Below are 12,040 nucleotides of genomic sequence, written 5' to 3'. Positions count from 1 at the left end.
CACTTCACTTTAAAGATGGAGTGCCACAATTTTTCTATTTTTCCAGTTTTTCATGTGTCTATGAGGTGACAGTACTTCATTAGACACACTGGAGTCGTTTTTATGTGCAAGTAATGTGTATGTGTATTAACTTTGTATTTAGGGTTTCTTCCTGGAGGCTGAACCCTTGACAGTCAAACGGGCCAATGAAATAAACAGTAATATAGTGACACCACACTATCAGCCCCTCCCCTAACCCCTCCCCCTTTATCATACAACTACAGCTGTGGGTGCGGCTTCAGTTCAGGTGGATCACCACCCATCACCACCCACCAGGCAAACCAGGCATACCTAATGAACTGGTGGGCGTGTACACATAAAAACAACATTTTAACAAATACTGTACACTTTTTTTGACAATAAGACCTGATGATCATATTTTAGGGTGGAAAAAAGATCACGGCACTCCATCTTTAAGTGTACACATCATGATCCATTTGGTTCCATTTGTACACTCAGACCTTTACTGTACAGACTAAATGAAAACCAAACCTGGGCTCAAAATGATAATGAAACGCAATCTTTGTCTCCTCCATGTTTAGTTTGTTACGTCTCTTGCAGTCTGACTCAAGTCTCACACTACCTAGTTTGTTCCACGTTCCGGACGGTTTAAGGCCCGCCCTTCCACATCCGAAACTTCAAACGTACAGACAAGGGCGCATCATTTACATATCCACTCCAGAGTCTAGATCTAGACCGGATCAGCAGGGGGGGGGGGGTTAGGTTGTGAAAAATTAACCCTAAAAGAAAATTACGACGGGCTGAAATTGGCCTCCGGGCCGCCAGTTGAATATCACTGCACTAACCCAAAATAATATTTTAAACAGTGTTCATGGGTCAGATTTTACCCGCTAACACCAAAACAGTCAGCTGGTTTCTAGCACAATTCAATGTCACCAACGTATTATTACAGAACACTCATGTTATTTTCTAGCTGACTGCAGATTGCTGAGCTAACACAAGGCCATATTGTTGTGGTGACAGGAGGCTGAAGCATTCCTGAGATGATGTGTGAGCGATCGCTGTGAAGTGAGGGAGGAGAGCAGAAACTAAAATCAATGTTGTAGAGAAGCATATATTGGGCAGGTTCTATAGAACTAATATGATGTAATGAAATGTAAATATTGAGCAGGTTGTATAGGATAAAATGTAGCAGGACAAACATTTCTTGCAGCTACAATGGGAGTACAAAAGACGAGACCAAACACTCATTTGAAGTCTAGTGCTTTGTTAAACAAATCAGTAAGCCCCCGAGAGGCTGATATGTCAGACTGATTTTCTTCAAAGCTCTGCACTGTAGGAGAAATGTTAGCCGATGCCATGCAGAGTCATTGTAACTTCATCCAGAAGCTTTTAGTTTTACTGCTCACTAGCCTACAATAAGGTGGGGGACAGGCACATGACATAGACGGTATTCATGACACACCAAACCAGGCTTTTCTTTTCATACGAGAAGCAGTGCATATAGCCAAGGCTGAGCATAATCATCAAGGACACTAACCATCCCAGCCATAGTCTGTTCACGCCACTACGTGGGACTAGGGCGAGCTCCAAAAGTAGTCTTTGGCATGGACACTACAGCAGCAAGACAAGCGATACCTATCAAAGGCCATTCATTCCATTCCATAATTTAGAACAGTTTCCACCTGTATCAACCATCAGGCTGTCACCATGCCATAGGTCATCACACAATCATTGTCACTTTATTATGTAAACATGGCTACATTTCTATTTCTGTCAGGACAACTCATGGATGGTTAGAATATATATTTATTGAATATAAAATGAGCAATATATTTATTATGGTTTGGCGATTGAATTGGATCTGCTTTTTATGTATACGGATAAAGCGCATCAGTCCCGACCATAGGGACTAAGAATCCCCTGTACATAAACAGCAGATCCAAAACAACAGATGGTGGCTGGGGTGGTGGCGGGTGCGCAGCAGTGTTTGAGCAAGACAGCAGTGGTGTGTGCAGCACTGCAGCAGCAGCAGCAGCAGCAGCAGCAGCATGACAGCAGCAAAGCAGGCAGGAATGAGCAGTGCAAACTTCCAGATTAAGCGGTCTGAGAATGGAATGAGTGTGTGATTGGATGTGGACGTGGAGTTAATGTGTCCCAATTTGGACGGCCGCCAGCAACTGCACTGAGTTTCCTGACAGAACTTGCTCTGCGCATGTCTGTGACAGGCGTGACACTCATATCTGCTGCTAAATGTAGTCTACTTGTACAATAGACTGTGACATTCTGCCTAATCTTTATTTTCTGTTTTGACCATACATCTTAGTACTTTTTTTTCTCCTTTATTTACCCAGGGTAGTATAGCTGAGCACAAGTGCTCATTTTCAGCAACGCCCTGCACAGACAGACACACACATTAAAACGTGGGAGCTGACCAGTACAACCACAGTCTTATACTGTTGGCCACTAAGCAGCTCCACTGGAGCAGTTGGGAGTTCAGTGCCTTGCTCAAGGGCACTTCAGCGGTGTTGGGTGAGTGATGACCAATCACTTCCCCACCCAGATAATTCCTGCCTGTCGGGGAATCGAACCGGCAACCTTTCGGCAACAAGTGCGCTCCTCTAACCCTTAGGCCATCGCTGCCCATTATGTCTTGTTATTATCAGACTTTCTTTCTTTCTTTATTCTTAAGACAAAATTTGAACCGCAAAACACAGGGAGCTTGTGCAAAAAAAAGATTTCCCTCACACTTTTACATCTGTAAGCTTGTGATGTGACAATAAAGGTGACAGTTACTTTGTTCTTATTCTTTTTTGTCTTCTCTCGATGCTGTACATGACATGATCAGCAGGTGTTGTTTGATAAGAGCGCCCACTGTGTCAGCGCCACACTGAAGTAACATTTTGCTGATGGGAAGGGAGAGCCGCGAAGCCATTGCTTGATATTTCTAAATGATGAGGATATTATTGAACCGATGGAGGAAAATAAATGCAATTTACTTCTGGGTTTCTCACATCGAGTCGGTCCCACACAGCGTGGGAGTTGTTTACAGCTGCTTCAAAATAGTGTATGTTGATTGAGAGATGTGAGAGATGTGATTGAGATGTTGTGTGTGTGTTTGCGCGTGCGTGTGGGCGTGTGTGAGAAAATGCATGCTTATATATACTGTATACACAGCTATATCAACTATTCCTGTTGCCTGCAGATGTGAACAGTTGGCAGTATTTGAATATGATTGGTGTGAACATTCAATCTGTTGTGCATGCATCTACTGTAGATTTCATATATTTGTGCTGTGCCACACTCACAGTCGGCCTGTGCACAGATGAGGCAGGCGGTGGTGCTGTTGAAGAAGGTGAGAAGGCCGGCCACAGCCAGGCTGATGTCGCTGTTGGTGGGCCTCATGTCCAGGGTGGTGAAGCGGGGGAACTGAACCTTCAGAATGTCCTCGGGAGCGACCTTCACATACGGGACCTACGTAGACACACACAAAGAATGGAGTGAACCAAGGCTTTGGACTAGGTTTGTTCCAATCGGATCGGGTGATCGGAAATCGGGGCCGATCACGTCATTTTCAAATGATCGGAATCGGATCGGGAGCAAAAAAAATTGATCGCGACATCCCTACCTTGGACGTCACCTTGCATTTCCATTTGTATGCTACTACCCTTTATTCTATTCAATTCAACTTTATTAGCAGACTCAGGTCCATAAAGATACATACACAGGGTTAACATACAAGAGATACAGGCAATACAATCATAAAATAATGTAAAACAAATACATAACTTACATAACTTAACCCACAGGCAGAACATACAGTACAGGCATTTTAGCCAGTGCACCCTTAATCTTGATGTATAACGTGAACAGCTCACTGAGGGGCTTGAAAGTGCTACAATGATACTGTCTGTCGATACATCCAGCCTTTTCATGAACTTAAACATTAGATTTTTATGCAACTTGCAACCTGTGCATGCTATATTTTTTACAACATGACCACAGGTGTGCAGTATAAAGCGGTGTGCAATATGCCTTGAACAAGGACACTTTCACTTTAGTGGAACAATGACTGAACTTTTGGGCAATAGTGTTTGCATACAACTTCCGACATTGTCTGTGTATATCATCATCATCAGTCATTTGATCAGTAATAAAATGGCCAAGATATTTAACTTATTCCAGACCTCTAGACTATTGTCTGATAGTTTAAACATAGGAAAGTTAAGGCGTTTGTCCTGTTCTACATTTTAGAACAGCGCTTTAGCTGGCATTATATTTTATATCATGTTGCACACCATATTTAGAGCAAATGTCAAGGAGCTGTTGTAAACCAGCAGTACTGGGACTGAGGACCACCAGGTCATCTGCATACATCAGATGGTTTACTAATGTTCCCCGACCATGCACCCTGTGTTACAGGTTCTCAGTTGAGCAGACAAGCCATCCATATATAAATTAATAAGATAGGGGTAATAAGATAGGGGATAAAATTCCCCCCTGCCTCACGCCATTGCTTACACCAAATAGAGCTGATATACTCCCAACCCATTTGACCTGCATGGTCTGGTGGGCGTACCAGTAGGCCAGGACCCTCACAATAAAACCGGGCACTCCTCTTTCCTTCATTTTCATAAAGAGCTTATTATGGTTAATCCTATCAAAGGCACGGGACGCATCAATAAAACACATGAGGACTGATGAATTACTAGCCTTGTATTTGCTCACAATTTCCTTGAGAGCGAAAATACATAGGTCAGTACCATGCTTTGGTTTAAAACCAAACTGGTTATCAAAGGAGTGAATATACTCAGCTACTCTATCCAGTAGGATTCTTTCCATTACTTTGGAGATGATGCTGGCTAAAGCTATGGGCCTATAATTATCCAGGCTACTAACCTTACTAGCTTTATCTTTAATAACTGGGACAAGCAATACTGAAAGCATTGAGTCGGGTAATTCACCATGGATCATAAAACCAGTCAAACTGATAGATAAAAGAGGTGCTAGTCTCAGACTAGCATTTTTCAGGTGCTCTGCAGTGATCTGGTCCATCCCACATGCTTTGTTTACAGACAAATGTTGCATGGCTTCATACACATCATGTGTTGTTGATCATAAGAATGATAATAACATATCTCTGTATAAAGGATCAAGTGCACCTCTGTTTAAAAGATACAACTGCACTACACAGATACAAGTGGATATGTGTGGATGAACCACAGAATAGGCCACAGGCCACAGGCCTTTCTTTGTGGAGTTTGCATGTTCTCCCTATGTCCCCTAGAGTAGGTACCCTCACAAAAACATGCAGTAATCCTGGTCTCTAAACTGCCTCCCCCTGGCCAGCCGGGGTGTCTGATGGAGGGGAAAGGAACTGGTTGGAATAACGTGTTCCTTCCACACGCTACGTCCAACCAGGGAAACTCCCCGCTGTCAGGTGTAAAGGAGAAACTTGGACACTCATGCATGAAGGAAGCATGAGTTCAAGTCCGTTGCCCCAGTTTGGAGGGTGTGTAGAGCCCAGGACACAGGGGTGAAAAATGGGTTACAAAATTGTGGGATAAAATTTTTAATAAAAAATAAAAAACAGAATAAATACATGGAGGAATCTCCAGAGAGAGAAAAAAAAAGAACTAAATGCCTGTTAATGGGTTGAAAATCGGCAATCGACAAAAAAACACCTTACACAACGACACACTGTACTCTATCTACACACTACAGCAGTGTTTCCCAACCTGTGTGCACTTTACTGTGCCGTTTGATGTGTCCAGGTGTGCCGCCTGATTTGACCGAAAATAACACTAACCCTCCCCCGAAAGCAATATTATAGCTACTGGGCTGCAGGCTTCCTATTGTTGCGTCGTTGTTGTTGTCACACGTCTAACCATTAGACGTGCGATAACGACGGAACAATAGACTCTAATGACCCTCGGCCATTGAAATGTTAATGCAAAAGAGATGCATCCAGAAGACGCTACATTTCGCGCATATGCACGTAGACAGCAGACACATGCAGTCCTACATGTCCCGACCCAAACACTGAGGAGGTAAAGTAAACGTGACGTTGTTGCATAATGTGCCACGAAAAATAGCTGTCCAACTGTCCAAGTGTCCATACATGATCGCATCGTTCGGCCAACACAATATATCTCCCTCCCTCCGCAGAAGCGCAGTGATGCCTGATTTATTCTTCGTCGTACACGTGTTCCATGCTGAAAATGGCTGATTTACAAGCTCACAACGCGTTGCGGACGCGTTGTGAGCAACAGCACGTGGAAATATGCAGGCTGTGAGAACTGAGACCCTTCACAATAAAAGCATGCAGCTTTCACAAGTTGGCCCATAATAAAGACAAGGAAAAGGATTAAGAATTAGGTGGCATTTTTAAAGGATTTTTTTTATTATTAAATCCCCAAAGTTTTTTTATTTAATAAAGTCTGAGGTTCTATATGGCTATGGGCTGTGGTACTATGGTAATAATAATAATAATAATAATAATAATAATAATAATAATAATAATAATAATAATAATAATAATAATAATAATAATTCAAAAAAGAAAGAACGAAACATAACTAAAATAGTTCATTTTTTGGAACCATGAACTTTAGTTCAAAATATTGAATGATGAATATATAAATATATATATATATATATATATATATACTGTATATATTATATACACATACATACACATATGTATATAGATAGGCCTATAGACCGTATATCTAGGTGTGCCCTGAGATTTTTAGGCTATGAAAAGTGTGCCCTGGGACAAAAAAGGTTGGGAAACACTGCACTACAGGACTCAGGGAGTTGTGCAGCGATACTGTACAAGTATGGAATTGTTGTGTATTATTAAAAAGAGGTTTCGTTCCACCTCCGTGAACATGGCCTTGTTGTTGGAAATAATAGGTGCAGCAATGCATGAGTAATGCAGCATGACTATTTAATTTAAAAACGTTACAAACATCTATTTACAACCAGTGCTGAACAATTGCAATCTGTAGGCACACTGCCCAGAGAGAGAGAGAGAGAGAGAGAGAGAGAGAGAGTGAGAGAGAGAGAGAGCAGAGTGACATTTACAAAATAGATAAATGGTGATTTGATCATACCAGCTCTGCTAACAGTTAAGCCACATTTATAGTAATATGTTCATCTTCATCAAGTGCCACTGTCATATCACAAAGTATGAATGAGCCAAATCTGTGTCAAGCGAGATACTCATCTGAGTTCACCGCATTAAAGGGATAGGTTAGATTTTTTGAACTTAAGTTGTATGAAATACTTCCCATTAATATAGTGGTTGCAACTGTATTAATTGATTGCCCGAGTCCCGTGGTGGGAGTTCTGCTCTGGTGTTGGTGAAATATCAAGTAGTTCCGGTCATTTTGTGGGGGGCACTGGGGGCCACGCAGTAAAAGTAAATTAATCCACAAAACTAACGTCATTTGTATTGTTGACCTATTTCTAAAATATTAGTGCAACTTTCGTTCTTTTTTTACCCCTCTATCACACAGAACTATGTTTTTTGTGTCCATATCACTACGCCCAAAAAATAGTTCCATGTGATAGAGGGGTCAAAGTTGAACGAAAGTCGCGCTAATATTTTAGAAATAGGTCAACAATACAAATTACGTTCGTTTTGTGGATTCATCTACTTTTACTGCGTGGCCCCAGTGCCCCCCACAAAATGACCGGAACTACTTAATATTGACCAAAACCAGAGCAGAACTCCCACCATGGGACTCGGGCAATCAATTATTACAGTTGCAACCACTATATTAATGGCAAGTATTTCATACAACTTAAGTTCAAAAAATCTGAACTATCCCTTTAAGCTTTCCACTGCTCTTCCTTCTTACTGAATCCAGCACAAACTGCAAACCTGCATGGTGAAACTCTGGGAAACAAACTCTTTTACATCCCACTTCAATTCAAGCACAACCCTTCCCCCATTTCCCCCTACAGACACGATGGAATCCATCTCTCTTTCAGTTATCTGTCTGTTGATGTGAGAAAGACAGATTGTTTGGTCTGGGGAAAAGAGAAGGAACAGTGTTGTGTCTTGCTTCCGGTTGGTCAGGCCTAGCGGTGCTTGAAGGATGCTGGAGGACATGGAGTGAAGCTGAGGAGGGTGGGAGAACAGAGCCTCTACATCATAGCAGATTGCCTGTCAGTGCGGCTCCCAGTGACCATACAGCACCTTTCTCCCATGTCCCCACATATCCTCGATTGGATTTCCATCCGTGCCCATGGAGTGAGTCTCTAGGTATCTGGATGGAGGAGGTATGGCTGCGACTGACAACTACCATTCTCTCCTCTGTAGGAGCCCCTGACACCTGCAGGCTAATAAATAGGCTTGAGCCATGAGGGACCAAAACTTCATCCCCAATACTGCAGTTTGCAGCCATCCTACTCCTTTCACTTAGAAACTTGAAGCAATACTATGTTAATAGTATTTGTAGTACTGTAGATAACTGTAGATAGTAGCACAATTTGTATCTGGCAATAAAATAATTAAAATAAGTTTTGGTTGCAAAAGGGGTGAAGTGGTCCTTTAAGTTAAGTTAAAGGGTAAAAAAATAAAAAATAAAAGTTAAGCTAAAGGGCCACTTCACCCCTTTTGCAAACAGAACAGAACTTATTTTAATGATGTTTGGGATACATGAAACACTTTCCTGGGGTTTTTATGTGGGTAATATGTGTTTTTAGATATTTTAATATTTCAAAGTGTCCATGGGCTCCATCATGATGTCATGGACACTGGGCTCACTTCCTTCCTGGACTACAATTCCTATAATGTTTTGGTCCACTGCTCCTCCTTGTGGATAGGGGGAGGGCTGTCTTACTGAGACAACATGTAGTCCAGGAAATAAGTGAGCCAAGTGTCCATGACATCATGGAGCCCATGGACACTTTGAAATACTAAAATATCTAAAAACACATATTACCCACATAAAATCCCCAGGAAAGTGTTTCTTGTCTCCCAAACATCATTCAAATAAGATCTGGTTGCAAAAGGGGTGAAGTGACCCTTTAAGTGTTCACTGAATTTGACACAACACTAACACACAAATGCATGCAGAGAGACAGCGAGCTCATCTTGCGACCTACGACCTACGTCACAACCTATGCGATTTAGGTCATGACCTAAAGTTTTAGGTCGCGACCTAAAACGCATATGCCGCTACGTAGGTCGCAAAATGAGCTCGCCCCTCCTGTGCACGCATAAAAGCGCACGCACGCACGCACGCATAAAAGCGCACGCACGCACGCACGCACGCACACACGCACACACACACACACACACACACTCTACTGGTACATCCCATTTGGCTCATTCAGAATCAACACAATTTGACAAGACGCAACATATTGTCAAATATTATGTTGACTTTCTTGACATACAATCAATTTGCTTGCTCCTTGGCTGTTAAGACTTAAACTGAAGTATGAAACTTAAAAATAGTCCTGAAACTGACTGATAAAACACAGTGGCTCTATTATAAGTGGATTTCCCCCCCTGAAGTTTTCCTTCTAAAATAGTTTGGTGCGACCATGGCCCCAATGCAGGGAGTAAAATTAATGACTTATTTAAACAGTGAGAGGAAATAAATCATTGGAACATTAATGAACCCCAGGGTGCCTTATCTGCGTAATAATCAAGGAGTTTTAATTTAGTTTACTGCAATAGATATACTATGCAATACTATGGCTAGTACCAGGAGAAGACATCTCTGAAGTAGAGAGAGAGGATGACAGAACACTGGACTAACACTGGGAGACAGACCAAATGGGGAATAACAATACAAAGAAGAGTTGTGGGCAATTAGGCTTAATTAAATGAACTAATTAAATGGTAACTTAGTGGGATTTCTCTCAGCTGTAAGAGAATAACTTTTTGATATTCTCCCTCTAAAGCTGCTGCTGCCTTTGGACCACAAGGTTCTGGCATGGGTTCTGATGGTAGATGTTGACTTACTGATGGTGATGGTACAGTAGGTGTTGCGCTCAGCAATCCATACCAGACGTCTAGTGCAGAGGTACGCGGCACATTTGCCACCGGTACACGAGAAGGGACCGGCCATCAATCTATAACCTTGTGTCATTAGGATTTTCCAAACAGCGGTGGAAAGTTGACTCGGTAGCATAAAGATACCAAGGAGTCGTCAGTGATGTCACAGACTGTGGTTTATAAACAGCTTTGAGTCCTTGCTACTTCCATGTTGCATAGCATAACAGTGACATCACTGTCGAGTCTTGGTATTTTTACCATTCACGTGTGTTGAGCGTAACAACGCGATGACGCACCGCACACCCCCGGAGTACCCCCGGAATAAAGAAGCTGGTGTTTAAGTAGTTAAAAGAGAAATCTACCCATTTTTGAGGGGCAGCTACGCCAGCTTTGAGGGTGTTTGTAAACACAAACATTGTCCTAACACAGTTTTGAGTGTTTGTCCCAACACACACATAAATTATAGTTAAAATATTTCCCAATAAAAATCTGTTTAAAGATATTAGACTCTGTCATAGAACCCATCTCCCTATGGTTGTGAGGTCCCCTTACCAACCAATAACCTGAAAAATGGGATAAACACCAAACAGAAACTCTGCACACAGAACTCTGCAAATCCATCCTCCGCACCCAACGTAAAACAACAAACAATGCTTGCAGGGCAGAATTAGGGAGATACCCACTCAACCCACTCGACCACCTAAAAGAAGGCAACCCAGACACGCTCCATAATATAGCCCTCAATCATGGAGAAAACCTTAGTCAGCTGGTCCAGGGACTACACAAACGCAAGCAAAACCACCAGACAGAAAACCCATTGGACCAGACTATAAGAAAACAAAAAAAAAGCTACCTGGCATACTGGAAAGAGACAAAATGGAATGCTATCTATCACTAAAAAGAGAATATACATTGGCTGAATACCTGAACACGGTAAACAACCCAAAACTTAGGAAAGCAATGACTAGGTACAGACTCAGTGAACACAGCCTTGCAATAGAGAAAGGACAGACAGACAGACCCCACTCCCAAGGGAAGACAGACTATGCACCTACTGTACCAAGTAGACCACTGGACCTTGCACATGTAAACAGAGCTGCTACCTTTAAACAGATCTTAAATCTGAGTTTTCTGTAGGTCTATAGCCTCGATACCTAGGCTTTCATTTCGTCGAAAAATGAAAGCCTGGATTTACGCATGGGATGCACTGGCCTAAACGTGGGAGTCAACCCTTCCGCGTAGGCGTCGCTTCAAATGATGTGACGTCAGGGCTCTGAGCGGTGTGCACCCCTCAAAATAACACCGTGAGGAAATCATTACCAGTGGAACTTCAAACGAGGCTATGCGAGGAAAATGAGGAGAATGGCTGAAGAACCCACCACACCGTCTAAGAACAAAACCAACGTGTGCGGACTCTGTGGAAATAACTTTGACAGTCCGTTAGAATGGTATACTCCAGCAACCAGTGGCTTCTGCTTCTGGTCGACACAATAACAGTGCTGCACTGGGAGGGGAGAGGACCGGGGCTGACGGACAGATCGGTGAACCAATCCAGGGTGTGCGCAAATCTGAGCCATCTAGGCCAGAAATGTCTAGCGTTAGCTCAGGCTAGTAGGTCTATAGCCTACTATTTAAATAGTCCTGAGAAAAATGCTGCCATTTGTCCCAAAGTGCTGCTATTTGTTTAAAAAAAACGATGCAATTACAAAAAAAACATAAAAAAACATATAGCTCTGTTTACAAAATGCTGTACCCCCTCCAACTATATACTTTCCCCATTTTCAACTGTTTTCATTGTATTGTGACACTTGCTTTGGCAATGTAAACATTTGTTTTCTCATGTCAATAAAGCTCCATTGAATTGACTTGGAATGAGATGTTGTATGATGATGTACGATGATAAGAGTGCCCCTCACTTCACACAGGTGTGATGTTTTTATCTTAATATTTCCATACCATTTCCGGACATGTCTCAGAGGTTGGCTGTGGCAGTTCAGAACCTGCCAACCAGTGACATGG

General features: G+C 42.3%; 1 protein-coding gene across 1 annotated transcript in view; it reads right to left on the bottom strand.

Annotated features, from left to right (window-relative positions):
* Positions 1 to 12,040, bottom strand: part of grik4 (glutamate receptor, ionotropic, kainate 4) — a gene marked incomplete at its 3' end in the record, with an annotated part of 238,875 nt that overhangs the window by 72,579 nt on the left and 154,256 nt on the right. The window contains exon 6 of the mRNA XM_079514315.1: positions 3,309 to 3,474. Within this exon, the coding sequence (XP_079370441.1) occupies positions 3,309 to 3,474 (166 nt within the window). The remainder of the gene's footprint in view (positions 1 to 3,308; positions 3,475 to 12,040) is intronic.

Source organism: Electrona antarctica, assembly GCF_951216825.1.
Source record: "Electrona antarctica genome assembly, chromosome: 11".
Classification (NCBI taxonomy): Eukaryota; Metazoa; Chordata; class Actinopteri; order Myctophiformes; family Myctophidae; genus Electrona; species Electrona antarctica.
The sequence above is the reverse complement of the archived record's forward strand: the minus strand, read 5'-3'. Positions and strand labels throughout refer to the sequence as shown.